We start from the raw sequence: 22,579 nt of genomic DNA on the forward strand, positions 1-22,579 counted from the left end.
TTATCTCTGACTTCCATTGATAATTTCTTTTCTTAATTCAGCCTTGCAAATGAATTGTAAAAATATAGGCCCCTGTGTTTTATCCTCATCAGCTTGGTTTTTTTTTTAAAGCTCTTCACAAATATTAGGCCTGACTCAAATTTAGTTGAGGTTTAAATAAACACTATACTAAACTAATTACAGCTCTTAGTATTTAGTCAGTTAACCGGACAAGAATAGTTAAGTTAAATTACTTAGCCATATATGCATATATTACATAGAACGATTAGTTATCAATTGAAAGTAATTTTAGTCACATTTTCTTTTCCTCAATCACTTCTTTAGGGCCAAAACAATTAAGAACACAGTTTGTGTCAATGTAGAGTTAACTGCAGAACAATGGAAAAAGAAGTATGAAAGAGAAAAGGAAAAAAATAAGACCCTACGGAACACCATTCAGTGGCTTGAAAATGAACTCAACCGGTGGCGTAATGGTAATGACTTAAAAATTTATCATTTTCAGTTGTTGAATACAGATTTAGAGCTATTTTCTAAATTTGAGGTTCAGATGTGAATATAAATAAAAATAGCAAAGCATATCCATTTTCACTTTTTAGGCATTAGGGATCATTAAATAAAAATGAATAAAGCCTTTTACATTAAATTCTTATATTACCTGAAATAATAAATAGAAGTACAAAGGCCAACTAGGAAGCTATAAAAGTTATAAAATGGCAAGGTGCCTGGATTTAGGATGTCAGCAATAAAAATAAGATTTGGTGGCTGGATTTAGAAGATGGGGAGAGTCAAAGTTAATTCCAACTTTACAGATCTCAAGGACTGAGCAGATAAAGTTGGTAAGAGCAGCCAAAATTAAAATTGAAATTAGCTTTAGACAGTTCAATTTTTATTTACCATTCTATTGTCTTATTGTAGGAGAGACAGTGCCTATTGATGAACAGTTTGACAAAGAGAAAGCCAACTTGGAAGCTTTCGCAGTGGATAAGGATGTTACTATTACCAATGATAAACCAGCAACCACGATTGGAGTTACTGGAAACTTTACTGATGCTGAAAGAAGAAAGTGTGAAGAAGAAATTGCTAAATTGTACAAACAACTAGATGACAAGGTAAGTATTGTTTATGTTCTATTTTGTTCTAGAACGTTATTTGTAAAGGTGTTTATTTTCTAATGTCAATATTGTTGGTCCCCGTGACGAAATACACATCATCTTTGTTTTCTGTTAACCTTTCGAAATGGTTATATTAACAAAAAATAGAAAATCACAATTTCCGTTTCTATGCAGAAACTATGTACAAGGCATATCTTTTTTCCCCCCTCATTTTTAAGCTGAAAGAACTTTCTAAAGGAAATTTGGCATTAAGTCATTGGAGAGCCTTAATGAAATGGCCTCTTAAAATCAGGGATCTGAAAACTAATAAAAAATGATGTAAGAGATGAGATAGTGGGGAACAGAATGGAGTGAGAATGCTATCTTCCTGCTTTGATTATATCAGTCAGCAGTGTGAAAAATCAAATTATGAACCAAATAGGAAAAGGAAAACAGGCAGGAAAGAGACTAGAAGAAACTAGTTCTGGTATTGTTTTTGTTTTATTTTAAGCAGAGATGGCAGGCAGGTTTGATGTGGCTATATGGCCATTATTTTCAATAATAGCTTCAAACGTGTTAATTATTTTTTAGCATTTAAAGTATTTAATGATAGCTTTTTTTCTTATTGCATGATAAATCTATAAGCCTTTTTTCATCTTGCATGAAAAAACTGTTACAGTTAACAATTAAAAGATTCCATCTGTTTCTACTTAAGATTAAAATAAGCTATGTTGAAATAGTTTTGGAGAAATGATTTTGAAATATTTTTGGGGGGCGGGGGATAGTAATCTTATATTTTGTGTTAGGAAACAATTAGATGACCAGGTTGTGAGCTACTTTTAACTTGTTACTTTAAAATTTTAGGATGAGGAAATTAATCAGCAGAGCCAGTTGGTAGAGAAATTGAAGACACAGATGTTGGATCAGGAAGAAGTAAGTTGAATACTGTTTCCGGAAAAGCTTTGTCATTATCATTTAAACACAAACGATGAAGCAATCTACAGAGCTCTGAGTATATTAGAGTGCATCTTTAAACTTTTTGAATATGTGCATGCTTCACTGTGGGTATCCTGATTGATGCATCATATGGATTGAAGCAAAGATTGACTTTATCTTACGATTTGAGTTCTCTCTACTGGAGAGGAGAGAATAACTCTTTTTAGGATTTACTTTTTTTAACATACATCTGGTTTTTTGAAACTCCCTTCTGCTTTTTGAAGTACAGTGCTGTTTTGTCTCCTGATTCTCCCCAGAACATTTCTTAATTGACCTTGGGGAAAACTTACACTGGTTTGGAGTATTTAGACTCCTCCTCCATTAATGAAAAGTACAGTATTTACATATGGAAATGAAGGAAGTAATATAAGAAAACACATGTTTTATTCTCACTCATTCACGTCAACATACAGGTATAAGTTCATTCTAAAGAGATTATTAAAGAAATACTGATTTCTGAATTCCATTGACTTTGTCTTTAATAATTAGGTAAGTTGAGGTATGACTTATTGTGAGAAGGAGAATATCAATGAATAAAATCATGTTTTACTCTTTACATTTCTACCGTCATCTAACCCTATTGTTCATTTCTGTCATCTTTACTTTTATCTTAGTTCTTTCAAGTGTCTCTTTAGTTTGTCACCTAGTTTGGAGCCTCATTTATCTCACCTGCAAAGCAGGGCGGATCATTGAAAAATGGTCCTTCATTTAAGGTTTGTTTTGGGGAAGGGTGGCAAAGACTGCATAGTTTCAATAAGAAAGGGATACCCACCATCAGTCAAATTAATCCTGGTCAGATTATTTTTATGCTTATTTCAACTATAGCATTGTTTCTCAAAAGGGAGCTAGTAACATTGCATATAATTCTTTATTATTTTATTCTGTCCTTTGCATTATAGGACATTTAGCATCCCTGGCTCCTGCTTCTAAGTGCCACTAGCATTCTGCACCATTAGTATTCCCACGCATTTCCATGTACCACTACTTAAAAGCCACTGACCCTGGATGATTGCAGTATCTTCCTAAGTAGTCTTCTCTTAGCTTCTCTCCAGCTCAAATTTTATATGCTGATACTAAATTTTCCTGAGGCATAGCTCAGAAGCCACCCCCTGTTGCCCAAAGAAAATCTAAATTTTAAAGCAAATCTTCTAAACATCTACTAATTTCTTTTTCTGTGCACACTGTTCATGAACCTAGAATGCCTTTGTCTTTCTGTTACTTTAATTTGCATATGACTAAAATCTACCTTTCCTAGCCACTTCTCCATTTCATCATCTTTGTTTATAGAAATATCTCTCTTTTTCCTATACTACCAAGCACTTTTTTTGTCATGTCCTGTCCCTGCTTTATAGCTCTTGTATTACATTTTTTTATGTACCTATCTTCTTGTCTAGATTCCTCAATAGCAAAGTTTTTATTTGATTTCCTTTCTGTCTCCCACAGTGTCTTACACAGTGCCTGTACATAGACATTCAGTAAATTGGTTGAATGAATTAATGTTACCACACTTAATAGCATCTACATTTCTTCCCTTTGTGCTTAGCAAATAGAATTTTAAATTTAGCAAATAGAATTGGTAAAAATATACTTTTTTACCTAGCTTCTGGCATCTACCAGAAGAGATCAAGATAATATGCAAGCTGAGCTGAATCGCCTTCAAGCAGAAAACGATGCCTCAAAAGAAGAAGTAAAAGAAGTTTTACAAGCCTTGGAGGAACTTGCTGTTAATTATGATCAGAAGTCTCAAGAAGTTGAAGACAAAACTAAGGAATATGAATTACTTAGTGATGAACTGAATCAGAAATCGGTAGGATACAAGTTTTTCTTTAATACTTTAGTACACATATTCTTAATTGAAATATTAAAAAGTATGTAGGTGGGTAAAAAAAAAATGCCAGCCATCTAGAAAACTGTCAGTTCCATTCTAACATAAATTTGTTGAAACTTATGGCAATAAATGAAAAATCAAATTTATTAATTAGGAAGTTTCTCATTTCTAGGCAGAAAACATTACCCAATCTCAAAAATTTAGTGAAATAATGCTAACTACCTGCTCTTAATGGAGCACAGTATGATTACATTGTTTATTAGGTCTAAGATATTTTTAGGTTTGAACTGGAAGGTAACTTAGAACTTAGTAGATAATAGTCAAGAAAATAAAAGCAGAAAATAATGGTTTTGTGACTGTTAGGTGAAAACTTGATATAGCTGTCAGTATTAAAATTGATCTTTTTTTTTACACCAACAGCACCTGGTCTTTCTAGGTGGTCTCCCATCCAAGTACTAACCAGGTCCAACCCTGCTTAGCTTCCAAGATCAGATGGGATTGGGCTTGTTCAGGGTGGCATGGCCATAGACTAAAATTGATCTTTTGTTTAATAGATTTAACTACCTTTTATTTTTGGATCTACTAGGCAACTTTAGCAAGTATAGATGCTGAGCTTCAGAAACTTAAGGAAATGACCAACCACCAGAAAAAACGAGCAACTGAGATGATGGCATCTTTACTAAAAGACCTTGCAGAAATAGGAATTGCTGTAGGAAATAATGACGTAAAGGTAAATATAATAACTAGTTATTAAGTGTAATTATCTGTATATAGCCTTTACTTTTGCTTATTATTTTTTTCAAAGGTTTTTTCATACACATTATCTTCACAATAGTCACATGTAGTAGATGCTATTTTTATTTTAAATAGAAAAAAGAAGAGAATGGGGTACTCAGGTAGATGAATGTTCAGTAAGTAGCATTTATTTGGAATCCATGTTTGGTTTTTTTCCTCTACTATGTAAAGATTTTGCACTTAGAAATTATGTTAATAAATTACCATACATGATATTTCATAATTGGAACAACAGTGAAGATTAGCTCAGGAAGTAAACTTATTAATAAATTGGTCTGTAGTTGCTTTAAAAAGATAAAAGATGAGCACTGCTAAATAATCCTTTATTCTTTAAATTTTATGAAAAATTTCAAAGAGATAAGAGAATACCGTGAACCTCAGAGTTATCAGTTATCAAAAGTTGGCCACACTTATGCCTTTTTTCTTTTCTAATAATCTTAATCTTATTAAGGATAATAATATTAATTATCGCTAGGCATGTGGTAAAAAAATTTACCATAGTGACGTGGTAGATTTTTAAAGTTAGACCATTCAAATCCAAATAAATGCTACAATTGTTAAAAATAAATAAAAGACCAAAAAAGCAAAGTAAGACTCAACTACAAAAACATGTATATAGCATGAAAGATTTCTCTATTGTAGTAGGTATTTGTTATAGATACAGAACAAATTTATACTTAGGTTTATAATGAGAGCATACTAAGAAGCCATGTTTAACAAGAATTGGAAATGAAATAAAGGTTTTTGGTTTGGAGCACACGTTCTTTCTCTTAAATGTTACTCAGAACTATTTGTTGATGAAGGCAAGGATTCTTGTAACTTCTCTAATGTCATTTCTTAATGTCAGCTCACCTCATTGAAAGAAAGGAAATGTTATTGTTAAATATTGTTCCAATATTTAATCAACATTCTGAACATTCTGTCCTGTTTTTATGGTGAAGTAATAGGAAATGCTTAGAGCTTATATGAGACTCTTGGGATGGAAAAGTAGATTTACTTCATATCACTGAACATTAGAATGGTGTTCAAAATTTGCTTTGTAGATATGCAGCTTCTTTTTAGAAAAAAATCTTTGTATTTCATATTCAAATAATATACCACTTTTTCACCTGTGGTAAAGATAGAGAAAATAAAGTGGAAATGGCTTGTGTTTAGTGGCCGAGTGTCACAATACAAGTTCCCTGACTCTTAGACTGCTTTTTTACTGTATATACTATTGTAGCATTTTGAAAGCGAGTCAACCTTGCCGATAGGTTTCTTTGAAAAGAAATCTATGGATCCTCAGTATTACCATTTGCACATAATTCTTTTCCTGTTCACATCATCAGTTAAGCACTGCTTGAGCTCCACTTGTTTTGTGTTTTTTGCATTATGGTTCACTCTTAGCATGTACAGTTGTATGGATTTTGACTAATGCATAATATAGTTACAGTATCATATAATAGTTTTACTGCCTTAACAAATATCCTGTGCTTTACGTATTCATCCCTCTCCTTGAACCCTTAAGAAGATCTCTGTAGTGTTGCATTGCCCAAAATTTCATACTGTTGGACTCATACAGTATATAGCCTTTTCTGACTGGCTTCTTTCATTTAGCAGTGTGCATTTAAGTTTCTTCCATATTTTATTGTGGCTTGATAGCTCATTTTTTAAAATCACTTAATAGTTTATGGTGTGGATGTAGCAGCTTGTTTTTTTATTTACCTATTGAGGAACATTTTGGTTACTTTCTCAATTTTTAGCAGTTATAAATAAAGCTGCTATGAAAGGTATGAAAAGTCTGTCATAATTCATTGTTTTACATGGGGATGGCCAGTTGTTCCAGCACATTTGTTGAAAGACTATCTCTGTTGAATTGCCTTTGCCCCTTTCAGAGATCAGTTGACTGTAGTTGTGCATGTCTATTCCTGGGCTCTCTTCTGTTCCAGTGACCTGTTTGTTTATTCTGCCAATATCACATCATTTTGATAACGGTAGCTTTATAGTAGATCGTGTAGTTGGGTAGCATTAGTCTTCCAACTTTGCTCTTTAGTATTGTGTTGGCTATTCAGGGTCTTTCGCCTTTCCATATAAACTTTAGAATCAGTTTGTCAGCACTCACAAAATAACTTGCTGGGATTTTTATTGAGATTATATTAAATACATAGATCAAGTTGGGAAGAATCGACATTTTAACAATATTGTCTTTCCATGAATATGGAATATTTCCTTTTTTTTAATGTCTTTCATCAGTATTTTATAGTTTCCTCATAACATTTATGCCATAGTGTTTTGTTTTGTTTTTTTTTTTTCCTCTTTGGTGCTAATGTAAATGGCACTGTTTGGAATTTCAAATTCCACTTGTTTAGTGCTGGTATATAGGAAAGTGATTGACTTTCGTATGTTAACCTTGTATCTTGCATTGTCACTATAATGGTTTATTCTTGGAATTTTTTAATAATCATGTCATGTACACAGTTTTATTCTCAAGCTCCACTTAATTTTTTCTAAACAATAAAAATTTATTATCTTATAGTTCTGGAGGTCAGAAGTCAGAAATGGGTTTTACTGGGTTAAATCAAGAAGTAAGGCTTTTCCTTTTGGAGACTATAGAGGAGAATCCATTCCTTTTTCCAGGTTTTAGAAGTTGTCAGTTTTCCTTTAACTTAGGGTCTCTTTTCCTCCATCTTCCAAATCAGCAACGACAGATTGAATTTTCACAATAAATCACTCTCAGTCTGACTCTTCTGCCTCACTCTTTCACTTATGGGGACCCTTGTGATTACTTTGGGCCTACCTGGATAATTTAAGATAATCAGCCCAGCTCAGGGTCAGCTGATTAGCAGTCTTCATTCCATTTACAACCTTTAATCCCCCCTTGCCGTGAAATATAATATATTCAGAGATTCCAGGGATTATGATGTGGACATTTTGGGGAACCCTTATTATGGCCTACCACAAGATGTTTTAAAAAACTACACAAAAATCGCAAAATAACATAAATTAAAACTGAGAATAATACAACAAAGAAATAAGTTGACTGGGGCATGAGGGATCCAGAAATTAAGCTAACAGAAAAATGCACACTTGGTGATGTCTTATAGACCTTTGAGTTCCAAGTCAGTGATTCTTAAACTCTGGATTTAAATCATTCTTTTGAATGCTGTAATTTTGGGTAGCATTCTTAAAGGGATTAAAAGAATCAGAACAAAACTAATCATGTCACCAATAATTATATCACAGTCACTATTCCAGTATAACCCTATCTCCATTAAAGCTGTCATAGAGAACTTGACTATCCTTAAACACAGTTATTTATCACGTAAAGCTCCACTTAATTTTGACATAGATTATTGTACTGAAATTTTATAGTGAAACCCATGAAAGTTTTGGATAGTACAGTGACCACAATTTCTCCTTTGTGAGGTTAAAGTCATCCTTTCCCTGCCACCTGAATAGCCTTATTTGTTAAGTTTTAAATGGGACTTACACATGATTAACAGTAAACTTCCTAAAGAGGGCCTATGAAGAAGAAATCCAAATACTGAAAGAGGCACAATTCATCAGAGGTTTTTTGGTTTGTTTTTTCGGTTTACATTATTTTTTTCCCTGTAGGCATGTATTAGTGTTAACTTTTAGAAAGGAAAGCAAAAATTTAGCTCTGTTTTACTTATTCTTTATCACCCAGTATTTAATAAAAGATAAAAGCCCCTGACTTCTTTTGAATACTGAGTAATATTAAAATATATTTAATTTTGTTTGGTTTTAGAATCTAATTGGTTAAACACACACTGGATATTTTTGTCTTTTGTTTTTTATTTCACTTTTTTCTCATAGCAGCCTGAGGGAACTGGCATGATAGATGAAGAATTCACTGTTGCAAGGCTCTATATTAGCAAAATGAAGTCAGAAGTAAAAACAATGGTAAAACGCTGCAAACAGTTGGAGAGCACACAAACTGAGAGCAACAAAAAAATGGAAGAAAATGAAAAGGAGTTAGCAGCATGCCAGCTTCGTATCTCTCAAGTATGTATTACAGAGCAGAGTTTCTTCATGCTTTGAATAGTCTCATAACTTTTATTTATTGTAAAAGTTTTAAGAAAAATGAACTTCCATAGGTTATTTTGAGCACCAAAATAGGTTAATTTAATCAGTTTTTCCTAGTCTAGCTGCTTTATAATAACATGAATGATATAACCAGGTTATATTAACATGTATATGTTAAACATACAGATTTACTAGAGAGATGTGATTGATGGGACTATTCAAGAATCCAGTTGAATTCTAGGGTAGACAAAACTGCAGGGCCAGTTTTCTGCCTTTGGCAGCTGAGTGGATCAGGCCATTTGTCAAGTTAGGAATTGTAGAAAGGAAGAGGGTTATGTCATATGGTGATAACAATAAGAATGTTTCATTTTTCAGCTTTCAGTAGCTTTGTTATAAGTGTTATAAGCTATATAGATGACCTTTTCATTAATGAAGTTCTTCATCATTGTAAATTTGGCCCCTGAACATTTTAGGTTTAAGTATCTTCGTTAAGTATATTACATGTTTATGTATGTTGATAAAACTTGCTTATTTTCAAATATTTTTAACAGTAAAATATGTGCATGAGAATTTTTCCATTTCACATCATTATATTTTTCCCAAAAGCATGAAGCCAAAATCAAGTCATTGACTGAATACCTTCAAAATGTGGAACAAAAGAAAAGACAGCTAGAGGAATCTGTTGATTCCCTCAGTGAAGAACTAGTTCAGCTTCGAGCACAAGGTATTAACTTTCAATTATTTCCGAGTTATGTTTATATTAATTTGTGCTTACTTTAGTGTAATTGTAGTAAACATAATTCACACTGATAGAGAATCGTAGGAATACTGATAACTTGGCATAGTAAACAAATATGGCCTTTAATGTGGCTTTGAAACTTTTCAAAGTTGGGTTTGAATATGGAAGTAGTCAATCTGGGAATTTCCCACAAAGTTATAAAGTTAATACATATATGCATGTGCATATGTGAAGTGTGTATGTGTGTATATATACACACATAAATCTTGACATAGAAACTTAAGAAAGCTGTTTCGTTTCCCTACCATGCGCTAACCCATCTGTTCTGGGATTAGGCAAAGAAAATAAAAGAAACCTTAATGTCAATACAAAGGAAATAGCTAAAATGTACCAGTCAACATATCATTGAGCTTGGAAAGCAAGATTTACTATCTGTCATTTGGATATTTTAAAGTCAAGTATTGCTAAGGAACATACATATTCCTCATAAAACCCATTTGTTCCTTGGTTTCTAGGAAGAACTTTAAGGCTTATTTTCTCTCTTGTTTTCTCTTCCTACCCAAACAGAGAAAGTCCATGAAATGGAAAAGGAGCACTTAAATAAGGTTCAGACTGCAAATGAAGTTAAGGCAAGTTTAATGTAACATTGGATTCTAATGGCTTTAGTCCATCATTATTAATCTTTATTAGTCTGACTTAATGTCCTTTCCCACCAATAATTTTAGCAAGCTGTTGAACAGCAGATCCAAAGCCACAGAGAAACTCATCAGAAACAAATTAGTAGCTTGAGAGATGAAGTTGAGGCAAAAGAAAAACTTATTACTGATCTTCAAGAGTAAGTATACTTTTCTTTCCTCTAAATATTAAAAGCTAAGAAAGATTGACTATTTAGACAAGAGGGAATAATTGGTTACTGGTGGACAATATATTCTTTTTAGATATCTGCCCTTTTCATTGAAATTATAACTTTTTCATTTATAACTTATGAGTTCCAGGTGAAGTACTTTTTAGATCTTTTGATGTAACTATTCAGTAAAAAGGAAAAACAAACTTCAACCATTGTTACAAATAGAAACCTCCTCTAAATCACTTTCTTAATTTCCTTTTAAAAATTATTCTTTATTGAGAAAAACTTTATTGGAAGTCGTGGTTTAAGTTTTTTTTTTATATAAGTTTTCCTACTTCCATAACCATATTTGTATAGCATAGAATGTGTAAAAATAGGAAGTCTACAACTAAATCAGAGGTATGTAAGAAAAAATGATAACAATTTGGGATGTGGGTCTTACTAGTAATACCTAATGGATTCAGGGACAGGGATTCAGAGAGATGAAAGATATAGAATAAAATCATGGTTTCAAACCAAAATTGGAAAATATTGTATAGCTGGAAGTAGCCAGGTCCTCTTCTCCCCGTCCTTCCCCCCAGCCCCATGGCACCTATGGCACCCATGGCAGACAGGATCACAGGAGACCTTTGGTTATTTGTAGTGGTGAGATTATAGAATTTAAGATTTTGAAAAATTTTAATGATAACATTTAGAAAGCAGTGGTGTTGATATTGTTTGGGGTTTCCCCCCGCCCCTTTTTTCTCAGCCAAAACCAGAAAATGATGTTAGAGCAGGAACGTCTGAGAGTAGAACATGAGAAGTTGAAAGTTACAGATCAGGAAAAGAGCAAAAAATTACATGAACTCACGTAAGTAAATGTTTTAATTTAAACTGAAAATTAAAAACTAAGAGGATTGCAGGCATTGCTATTGGATGTATCCAGTAGATACATTTTTCACTTTGTATAGGTTAGAGAGTGTTTTTCTTAAACCTTCTGCATTGGTTTGATTTATACCTAAAAATTTGCAGTATAAATCAGCCTTGTGCTTTAATGAAACAAGGTCTGATATTTCAGTGATGGTTAAGATTCAGATTCATATTTATCAGACTGTTTCCTATTTCTGAGCCAACATTTTATGTCAAGATCTGTCAAAAGAATGAACCTAAAATATGGCATTAAGTAATTTAAAAGATTTAGGATCTGCTAAAAAAACTGAATTTTTGTCAAAATTGATCTTGCATAAAGGGACATTGGTATGTTAGCCTTGCCTTTTGAACAGAGGTTTTTCACCACTTATTTTTTCTAATTTACTAAGACTATAGTCAGTCAGTACTCAGGTTTTTAGAATCTGAGCAGATAGAAGACTCAGAATTATAATTTTTCACATGCCTTGAATTTATGAGAGAAAGTTTGTAAATGAACCGCTATTGTTAGAATGATAACACCATCAGGACCAGCTCAGAGTTGATTTTATAAATATTCTGCTGAATCTCAATCATGATTTTTTGGAAGTAATTTTAAGTAAAATACGTAAAATACTTTGTTCTTAGATAATTTATTGTCTCTGTAATTTCCAGGTAATCAGAATTATTTTGGATGAATAACAGGATACTGTATGTGACATATTCTAAATATAAATAAGTGATTTATTATTATTTGAATTCTGCCACATTTTATCTCTTCTACTGCTATACGAGGAGAGTTATTTCTAATAAGTTATAGATTCAGGAGATTTTAAGGCATAAGAATTTCTTTGAAAGACAACATGAGTAAACTTTTTTAAAATAAGCATTTTTCATTTATTTGAACTCAAGAATTGATTCTTTCAGATAAAAAAAATTTGATTCAACTCTTGAGTTAAATAAAACTAGAATTTTATAGAATCAGAAGTCAAAAATATGTATGTATGTTTTTCCTCTGTCTAGGGTTATGCAAGATAGACGAGAACAAGCAAGACAAGACTTAAAGGGTTTGGAAGAGACAGTGGTAAGAAAAACCTGAAGATAAATAGGATTGGGGAATGTTAATGGGTTTTTTCTTCTTGGTTGTATTAAAATTGAAGTCTGAACTCCAAAAACACTGCTGTTCTTAATTTAAGGCAAAAGAACTTCAGACTTTACATAACCTGCGGAAGCTCTTTGTTCAGGACCTGGCCACCAGAGTTAAAAAGGTAATATAACTATACTTAGATGTGGGTATCTATATAAATGGTGCCTTCTATGTGTAATGCTTTGTATTCATAAGTGAAATCATTTTATAACATAACAGTTTTTGTTTGGTTAAGTTTAGGGGTTTCTTTGAGCTTTGAATTTTTAATAGTATTCATTGACTTTTTCTCAGAGTGCAGAAATCGATTCTGATGACACTGGAGGCAGTGCTGCTCAAAAGCAAAAGATCTCATTTCTTGAAAATAATCTCGAACAACTCACTAAAGTGCACAAGCAGGTAATAAAGAATATATTTTGTGGTAGCTGCAGCATTGTAAGAATTTTAAGGAGTGGCAAGTATTTATTTGAATTTTCATACCCTGAGCCATTCCATTTATCAAGCATTTATATAAAGAAACCACTACACATTTTTAGGGAAATTAATATTTTTAACAACCCTTTTATCAAAAGAAGCCAATGAAGTAAGTATTCTTACTTTCTGAAAATTCAGGTCAGTTTTCTTAATTTGCTCACGATAATTAAAATATCTGTTAGGTCTTTGCAACTAAAATACAACTTTTTTGGTCCTTTTACATTTAATGCCCCAGGTATGAAATATATAATATCATGAGGCAGCTCATATTTTTAAAAAAGTGTTTATTATGTCTTATTTTTACTTATGGCTTGATAAATGATTTAATTACAAAAATATTTTTTTGCTCCAAAATTATTGCATATCTTTGTTGTTGTAAACCTGATGCTTATACTAGATGTTTGCACCTAGAGTAAGGTTAAAGAAGTTTTATTAGCCTTTTTTGCTTTCAGAACTTCCTGAGGGGATTGCTAAATTTATGTGTGCTTGTGGATCTTAGTATGTTTAAAAGGGTATTCATTTCTAAAAGATTAATATCTTAATGAAGAGACCTAATATTATGTTCTAACTTATTGTCATTGCCTAGTAGAGGGTAGGAACAACTCCCTCCAAAAAAAATTAAATAAAATTTTTATAATACATATGTGTGATATGTATGGATGTATGTATTCCTTGCTTGTTGCTGCCTAAATTAAGTTAGCTAATTGGAAAACCTTAGTATAAAATGTAGTTTTACTTTTTTTCTAAAGAGAAATTATACAATGTTCATACTTTATCCAATCATCTTATTAAAGCTAGAATCCTAATTTTCTTCATATACTTTTAGTTGGTACGTGATAATGCAGATCTTCGCTGTGAACTTCCCAAGTTGGAAAAGAGACTTAGAGCTACAGCTGAGAGAGTGAAAGCTCTGGAGTCAGCACTGAAAGAAGCCAAAGAAAATGCATCTCGTGATCGCAAACGGTATCAGCAAGAAGTAGATCGTATAAAGGAAGCAGTCAGGTCAAAGAATATGGCCAGAAGAGGACATTCAGCACAAATTGGTTAGTTGAACACATTAAAACCTTTAAACCTTGCTTAGTTTGAATGCTTTCATTTAGTTGAAAACATATTCTGATTCATTAATTATGTGCTGTAATGGTGGTATTTGTTTTTACCATAGAGACAAAGAAGTTGAGGAATAACCACATTAACAGGACAAGAAGATAAATAGGAACTAGACAAGCAAGCAAGAGTGGTCAGGGATAGAGAAAACTATGTTGAGCAATATTTCATTCTTCAGAATAACCATTGATATAGGAATAGGTATAAGAGGCTAGATTTTATAGGTCCTGGAAGAAAGGATATAACTAAAAAGAGAGCTAGAGGAATTTTCTAAGAAACAAAAAAGCAGAGAAAAACAAAACACTTGGGTATTTATTGTAAACAAAGAGGTCTAAAAAATCATTATAGTGTATTAAGATTTATTCTAAAGCCAGTTTTTGGTTTTTGTTTTAGCTAAACCTATTCGTCCTGGGCAACATCCAGCAGCTTCTCCAACTCATCCAAGTGCAATTCGCGGAGGAGGTGCGTTTACTCAGAACAGCCAGCCAGTGGCAGTACGAGGTGGAGGCGGCAAGCAAGTGTAAGGGTTACACCGTACCCACAGGTTTGTAGTCTGTATCTGGCTTTTGAATCATAGCTGTAAATGGAAATGTTAAACTAAAGAAAAATGTTAAACATTTTTTTTGGATTCTCACATTAATGTCATGATTTTTTAAATGTATGTAATTGTGAATGTAACGGCATAATTCCTTCTAGTCTATTTTTCATAATTCAGATCATATTATTCAAATTTATGTTATTGTTTTCAACCTAACATTGGATCATTTTAGAAGATCTTGGTATTCTAATAGATATACTATAGTTTATAAATATTCCCTTTTACTGGGCATGTAATTAAGTATATTAATTTTTCTATATTTGAAATTTTCCAAAATTGAAATTTCTATAGATGAAACTTGAAGTGTGAAAAATTTTTTATACTCGCTTATCTATTATTTCCAGAAGATTCCCAAAAGTGAAATGATAAGAAAATGTGAACATTTTTAAGGCTCTTGATACATATTAACACATTGCTCTCCAGAAAGACTGCACCAAATGGCATATTAGCCAAAGATGCTCCCCATTTTGTTGCATCTTTGCCAGCATTGAGTATTAGTAGTTTTTAAGCTTTGAACATAATAGGCCAAAATAAACATCTTATTATTAATGAAATTGAATTTCTCACATTTTTATTTGCCCACTTATTTTTTGAGTTATTTCTGTGTCCTTTTCTGTTTACCTATTGCAAGTGATTTTTTGAACAGATTTATAAGTTCTTATATTTATTAATTTGTTTTTAATTTATAAGTAATATCTGTTCCCTTGTAGGAGATTAAAAAATATCACAAAGTTGAAGATAAAAATGATCTAGAGATACCACCCAATATGTTGTATTTTTCTATAGCTTTCTTTACATATTATAACTTTTAAATTAAAAGGTTTAAGCTGTTAATAAATATTCCAATAACATACTACTCCTATTCTACTTACGCTACTTTGTAACCTACTTCTTTATCTTAGTAATATATCCTGTACATTTTCTTCTACAACATGATTGGTTAATAGCTGCCTAATATTTTAATTCTTTCAGAAGTCTCAAATGTGTAGATGCTTTAGAAACTAAAAATACTAGATAATTATGAGATGGTTAACTGTTGTTTCTGACAAATACTAAAGTCAGTTTGTTTTAATCTTGTTTTTACTTTGATGTTTTGCATAACATTGGTTCTCAGTTTAGAGAATGAAGCAGTATTCTGGAGTATTCACATTACAAATAATTTAATATTTTTTGTCACATAGTATAGGATTTAAAAGGCAGCAATAAAGTGAAAAGAGCACAGACTTCGAAGTTTTAAATTTGAATCCTACTTTATGAACTTGAGCAAGTGACTTTTTTAACAGTTTCTTTTTCATTTTGACTCTAACCATTCATGACCTGTTTAATATCTCTAAAACATTTTTCTTCATAGCCACAATAACATTATCAACAAAATATAGCTAACAATTAGCAACTAAAAATATTTTTAATATTACCTAATACCAGTCTCTATTCAGATTTCTTCATTTTAAGTCCTTCACAGCTGATTTATCTAAAACCAAGGTACAATTCAAGACCACTGTTTGCACTTGCTTATATTCCTTAAGTTTCTTTTAATCTAAAATAACCCCCTTTTATAATGACATTGACTTACTAAAGAGAGACTAAGCAAGTTATCTTGGGCATATGCCACTTTCTAGGTGTGTTTGATTGTTTCTGTTTGTAGTTGCCTTATTCCTCTATTCCCTATGTATTAAAAGCAATTTTAGATTTAGCATAAACATTTTTACCAAGACTATATGGTAAGTTATATGTGCTTAATATCGTGTCACATTAGTAGACATAAAATAGCTAGTTTTCCTGCCTGTTAGGGATGGCCTCTATTTCCCTCCTTTGGAGTACTATAAGTTCTCACTAAATGTCATTGCTAAGTTCTGCAACTTTAAGCAAAATGATATATAATGAAGCCAGTTTGATCATAGGCTAATTGATATAAACATCAATGTTACAACGAAACACCAATGAACAAAATGATGCAATTTGAGGACCTACTGTATTTACTTTTGAGCCCCTTTATTAGTAAAATGGAAGTCATTCTTGAGAATTACACAAGTTAAGATGTTATTACCTATTACAAAACGGATTCTTTTCTGCAAGTTGAAGGTGGGCAAGGGCATTTGAAAGCATAACTGGATATAGGTGAAAGTTTATCCTTTGTGTATATTGTGCTCAGATTAAAATTCCTATGTAAACTTTGAACTGATAACATCATTTGCAGAGAACATAGATCATGACCTTTGTTAGATGTAGCCAGGTTTTAGCTTGAAAGTAGAATGCTGATCCCAGTGTAACGACAGCAGTTTATTAGCACATGAGAGAGAGATAGCTAACTTAGCTAAACGAGATTTTTGAGACTTGAAGTAATTATAAATGTATAAACATTTACAGGTTTGTCTCATTGCTAGTCCGAAGGATAGTAGGGTTTTTTTTGGTTTTTTTGTTTTTTTTTTTTAATTATTGCATCAATCAATCTTAAACCGTGGTGGAGAGGAGCATATGATCTTAAGTTATAAATTACTAAAAACTTAAATACTTTATAGAAGAATTTTTAAATTCTTTTAATTATTAAGAAAAGCATTTCACTTTGGGGGAAGATGGCAACATATTAATACCGACACTCTTAGTACCCAGTTTTACATGGCTGGTCTTCTAGCTTGCATACTATGAATGTTGAGTTTTTCTAAACACATTGGTGAGTAGACGGTTTAATATGGGGATGCCTCCAGGTAACAGTTACTGATATTTATTTTCATTGTCATTTTTCTACCATATGCACCTCTTGGGTATTCCTATTTCTCCACCCCTCTTAACCTCTTCTCTCTTTTTTTTAATTGCAAAATATATAACATTCCTAGTTAGTGGTCCTTGGCTTAAGAATGTCACTGACACTGTCTACTGGTTTCCATCTTTAAAAAAAAAGAAAAGATATAATTCATACATCAACTTACTCGTAGCTCTCGGGGAGAAATAAAAAATGAATGGCCTTTTAAACATAGTACTGCTCATAATAGCTCTATGTAAGAGATAAGTTTAAAGGAAAAGAAATCAGATCATTTAATGCTGCCTTTTTTTAATTTTGGGGGAAGTGGTCAAAACTGTTGGCCAAAATGTTTATAAACTATTGGTATATTTTATTCCTTTCACGTTTATCTCAGACACAAGTTTTATGCAAATAAAAATATTTTCTCTCTTCTTTCTCCCATTTTCAGGTGTTGAAAATAATAGGAGTATGAAGAGGACTTAATATCAAACAGTCATTCAATGACTATAACCTTTACCCCCTGGGAATTGTAGAATTATAACTTTTTTAATGTATAAATTATATTTGGCCTGTACAGCTGTTTCCTACCCACTCTTATAAACTCTGCTGCTTCCCAACACAACTAGAGTGCAATTTTGGCGTCTTAGGAGGGAAAAATTACAGTTTACAACTGTGGCCCTATTTATTACACAGTTTGTCTTTTGTGTCTTAAATTTAGTTTTCACTGTGCCAAGCTAACTGTACCGTATAGGATTGTGCTTTTTGTACTTTTTTTGTTTGTGTTTATTTTTTAATCCCAGTTTAAATTACCTAGCTGCTACCGCTTCTTGTTTTTCTTATTAAAGTGTCTTCCTTATGTTAGGGAAAATGGAACACTTAGGTTAAATGTCTTAAATTTTACCACTTAAACACTACATGCCCACAAAATGTATCAAGTCAGTACTGTACTTCAATATCCCTTGAAATGATTTCAGAGTCAAAATTATTTGTATCGTCTCTGAAGTTTGCTTCTGAAAACTACTACTGTATGTGCACTGAAACCTTAAAACTGCCTAAATAGGCATTTGAGACTGAGTAAGGCTACATAATTATCTTGTGAAATGCATGTTGCTGAATTTTCTTGAATAGAAATATTTGACGTCAAAAGTAAATCTCAGTTTAAGAAAGAGTTTGAAAAGGAATTGTATTTCTCTTTTTCCCTGTTCTATAATCAGCATAGCTTGATGGAATGAAAATACCCTGCTTCATTCTGGTGAGCCTACTAGTTAACATAAGAATTGGACAGATATTTGTCCTCTTAATATAGTGAAATAAATTATAGGATAAAACAATTTTATATTGTTAGTACTGTATTGGTTGATCTAAATTTATAGCCTATGGGGGGAAAAGTGGAAGAACAGGAAAAATAATATGGAGAATTTATAAATATGCAGGTAAATTTTGGTCTGAAATCCCTGAGGTATTTTTAACCTGCTACACTGTTATACAATATAATTTATTTCTTGTTTAACCTAGAAATAGGTCATCATTTGCAAGTCACTAGTAATCTTCAAATTATTTTTTTTGGCTATAGCCCTTAATTTTGTAGTTAGTGCTAAGAGTACTTGTTTTTTTGTCACCTCTTCCTCAGATGATTAAACTAAATCAACAGTTTGTTTTAGGAATCTCTAAAAGTAATAGAGAAAGAGATTTCAATATTTGCTTCATCAGTGGGGGGAGGGTGACTGCAACTGTGTTAGCAGAAATTTGGGGAAAATGGGGATTTAAGGTTATTCAGTCAGTAGAGAAAGAAATTTGGTAAGTTCTGTGTTAGGATCTGGCTGGCAGAATTAACTTTTTGAAAAAGTTTTATATACAGATATTTGTAATAAATTTGGAGCCATAGTCAGAAGACTCAGATCATAATTGGCTTATTTTTCTATTTCCTTAACTATTGTAATTTCCACTTTTATATAATTTCCATTTAAAAGATAAACTTATTTATTTATTTTTTTAACAGTCAAAAATTTTTGCTGTTGTAGTCTGCAACCTTTAAAATGATTGTGTTGCTTTTAGGATTGATCAAAGGAAACACTCCAAGAATTAGGATGAAACTTTGGCGCAGCAAGATTGAAATAATGCAATTAACTAAAAAACAGTGCTCCAGCCTATTATGATAGTTTTCTAAATGGAGAAATATTTGGCTACATACACGTAAATGTTTATATTTTGTTTTCAAATGAAAACTTGCTGCTTTGGCAATATTCATAAATGAAGCAGAATTTTTTTTCTCGTCTAAATATGGTAGTTTCATTCTTATTAGCTGTATCACGGGTATTGGTGCTGTATAACAATGAATTGTAACTAGCATGTAGTTCAGAATACACAATGTTAGGTTTTTTAAAATTTCTCAGTGATTCTATTTATAATTTCGAACTTTCACAAAGTGTACAAAGAATTTCATAAATATGTTTTCAGTGAACTCTTTGCTATGGTAGGTCATTAAACACAGCATTTACTCTTATAAGTGAAAATTTCTGATCATCTAGAACATTGGCACTTATTTCAATTTGCAGTGTCTTTTTTTTTTGAACGAATATATAAATGTTCCTTTGACTGGTATTGATAAATGGTTCAGAAAAGAAACGGTGAAATAAAAGTAATATTTATTCACAGTGATCAATTAAATTATTTGCCTAACTTAAGAATACTACTGTGCATAACTCAATTTGACATGAAGTGATAAGAGTCTGAGTCTACCTGTGGAATCTGTTGGTTTGTTTTCAGTGCTTGAAGATACATTCAAAGATAATTGGTTTTGGAAGACGCCATATAATTTTAAGTTTTACTTTAACCTGCATGCTGTAAATGTGTTTTATGTTTAAATAAAGAAGAAAATTTTTTTGAAATGAATTAACTTTCTTTAAACTTATTTAATGAAGTATTAGAGTGATTTTATATGATTCAGTGGCCTTCTGTTTTGACAAAATATTGACTAATATGTCATTCATGAATGTTTTGTTGCTAATGTATTGTGTATTCTTTTGACAGTATTAAATATGTAGGCTGAAGGATTAAGAGCTAGAAATGAATTATCAGTCTCAACATATTAGTGTGATTTACATGGTTCTGTTCATCTGAACCTGAATTATTAGCCTGTGTAAGATGTGTTAAAGTTTGTTTTTCACTACTTTCTCAGTGGTCATTCAAGTCTAGCTGGAGAAAACTAAAGACTTACTAAATACTAGTGGTGATTGGATTTTTTTGTTTTTATATTTTTAAATTATTATAGAAATTTTCAATCATATATAAAAGCAGAGAAAATAATGAATCTCCAAGTACCACTCAATTTCAACAATTATCAACTCATGGCTAATCTTGTTTCATCCGTAACCCCATTTGTGTGCACCCCCTTCATATTATTTTGAAACAATCCTAGATATGCTTTTATTCATAAAGATTTCAGTATGTAAATATACTCCTTAAAACACACACACAAAAATACCATTATCACCAGAAAAAAAATTTTTTGTGAATAATTTGTTTGAATCACGATCTAATTAAAATCTATGTATTACATTAGTGTCCCCCCATCTCTTGTTTCCCCTGCAATTAATTTATGAAGAAAACAGGTTGTCAGGTTTCCCAGATTTTGCTGATTATGCATTCCTTTGATATAATTTAACATACTCCTCTGTCCTTTTGGTATTGTAAATTTGTTTTTGGTCCACAGAGTTAATCAGATTCAGATTTTTGTTTCATTTTGAAGGGGGGGGCAGTATTACCCCATAGATGACACAATGTCTAGCTGTCTCTTACTGGATTATGAGCTGTCATTGATGTTAGAGAAGGCCCAGATCTATCAATTAATTATGGATCGGCAGTATTCCAGTTGTATCATTTCTTCATTTGTTAGCTGCAATAGAAAAACGCCCTCATTCACTATTTGGTTACATATAGGAAAACAGTATAAATGCTTGATTCTTTCCCATTGTTTTTGAGTTTCAAAGTGAGTTGCTTCCCTCCTATTTTCCAGTGGCAACCAGTTGTGCATTGTTTTTCTTTATTGTTTTTCTTCTTTATTATTTGGCTATTTTAAGTGTGCTCTTTGAGCTTCCAAGTCGTTTTTTTCTTTCCTGGAAAAGATTGAATGGAAACAATCTTAAGGTTTATTTATCTCCCACACTGTGGTAACATAATCAGGGCCTCCAGTGTGTTAGCCATTTCTGGTTTATCCAGTTCAGTAAGTTCAAGTGTGTCAATGTGACATCCTATGGAATGACCAGATGTCCAGATCTCTTCACACTTAGGATGGCAGGAGAGTTAACATGGCCCTGGGGCAAAACTGTACATGTGTGTTGTCTGTTATATGTGAATGAATTGCTTTTGGTCTTATAATCTGAAAAGAGCACATTATTTACTATTTTGGCTGGCAGTGTGAAAGGGGAGAGCGTAGCAGTTGCAGAGGCTTCTGTTTGACCTCAGCCTATATCCCACAGGCTAAAGGTGTATGTGGGGAGCCATGACAGTTACTAAGTGTCAGTTCTAGTTATAAATACAGAGATGGGAGTGGCCACCAGAAGGGTCCATAGAGCACGTGCAGTTTTAATGTGAGCACTTAGTACATACACATTTATAACTTGACCAGCATTCCTTTTATTCCTGTACTCCCCATGATGGTGCTTCAGATCTCTGGGCATCAGTGTCTACTTAGACCCTGTTTCCCACAGCCCTCCCTCAAAATACTTGAGTATCCCCCTTCAGTGTACAGTTACCTGAGTATAAACCCATAATTATTCCTGGGGCAGGACCAGGGGACTTGTTAAAGTCAGTACTTGCTGTGTTGCAAGGAATTTCCTCCTGGGAACCCAACCTCTTCAGTGTGTTTTGGGTTGGAAAACTGGCTCAGGCAATGGCAAGGAATCGTTATTTTTTAGATTAAGGCAACTGCTCTCAGCTTTTTTGTTTTCCATCATTGATACTCTGATGATAAATACTGCATAGTGTAGTTGGCTGCCTATCTGTTTTCCCTAGATGTGCTTGTTCTGTTAGCCATATCCATACTGTGGGTCCAGTCTCCTTGGCTGCCTTTCCAGCCCTGTTGCACATTAGATAATGGTGTCCACCTAACCTTTATTGTTGAAGGGGGTAGAATTTAATCTCCACTGCTACCAGCAAATCTAGTTCTAGAACAGCCTTATCTACCATCAGCCTTACAGAAGAGAGCTACCGCTGAACTTTTTATGTTACCCAAGTGTTCAAGGTTAACATCAGTGATATATGTGGATATCATGTACCCCATATATGTGATGAGGGCATATTGCCACTGTTAA

At 32.5% G+C, this 22,579-nt stretch overlaps 1 protein-coding gene and 1 pseudogene across 2 annotated transcripts in view; one reads left to right on the forward strand and one right to left on the reverse strand.

Moving 5' to 3' along the window:
• KIF5B (kinesin family member 5B) overlaps window positions 1-20,163 on the forward strand; it is a 37,012-nt gene extending 16,849 nt beyond the window's left edge. Inside the window, exons 11-26 of one of the 2 annotated variants that reach the window (XM_011369476.2) lie at window positions 325-473; window positions 916-1,109; window positions 1,956-2,024; window positions 3,688-3,894; window positions 4,502-4,645; window positions 8,527-8,715; window positions 9,343-9,460; window positions 10,043-10,104; window positions 10,201-10,310; window positions 11,071-11,172; window positions 12,231-12,291; window positions 12,404-12,475; window positions 12,646-12,750; window positions 13,652-13,868; window positions 14,323-14,473; window positions 17,716-20,163. In XM_011369476.2, coding sequence (XP_011367778.1) covers window positions 325-473; window positions 916-1,109; window positions 1,956-2,024; window positions 3,688-3,894; window positions 4,502-4,645; window positions 8,527-8,715; window positions 9,343-9,460; window positions 10,043-10,104; window positions 10,201-10,310; window positions 11,071-11,172; window positions 12,231-12,291; window positions 12,404-12,475; window positions 12,646-12,750; window positions 13,652-13,868; window positions 14,323-14,453 — 1,930 coding nt within the window. In that variant the 3' untranslated portion in view covers window positions 14,454-14,473; window positions 17,716-20,163. The remainder of the gene's footprint in view (window positions 1-324; window positions 474-915; window positions 1,110-1,955; window positions 2,025-3,687; window positions 3,895-4,501; window positions 4,646-8,526; window positions 8,716-9,342; window positions 9,461-10,042; window positions 10,105-10,200; window positions 10,311-11,070; window positions 11,173-12,230; window positions 12,292-12,403; window positions 12,476-12,645; window positions 12,751-13,651; window positions 13,869-14,322; window positions 14,474-17,715) is intronic. The other variant, XM_023536151.1, reaches the window with a different exon arrangement.
• LOC111745280 lies at window positions 4,327-4,445 on the reverse strand (annotated as a pseudogene).
• Window positions 20,164-22,579: the final 2,416 nt, after the last annotated feature.

Source organism: Pteropus vampyrus, unplaced genomic scaffold (genome assembly GCF_000151845.1).
Source record: "Pteropus vampyrus isolate Shadow unplaced genomic scaffold, Pvam_2.0 Scaffold150, whole genome shotgun sequence".
NCBI classification, from domain to species: Eukaryota; Metazoa; Chordata; class Mammalia; order Chiroptera; family Pteropodidae; genus Pteropus; species Pteropus vampyrus.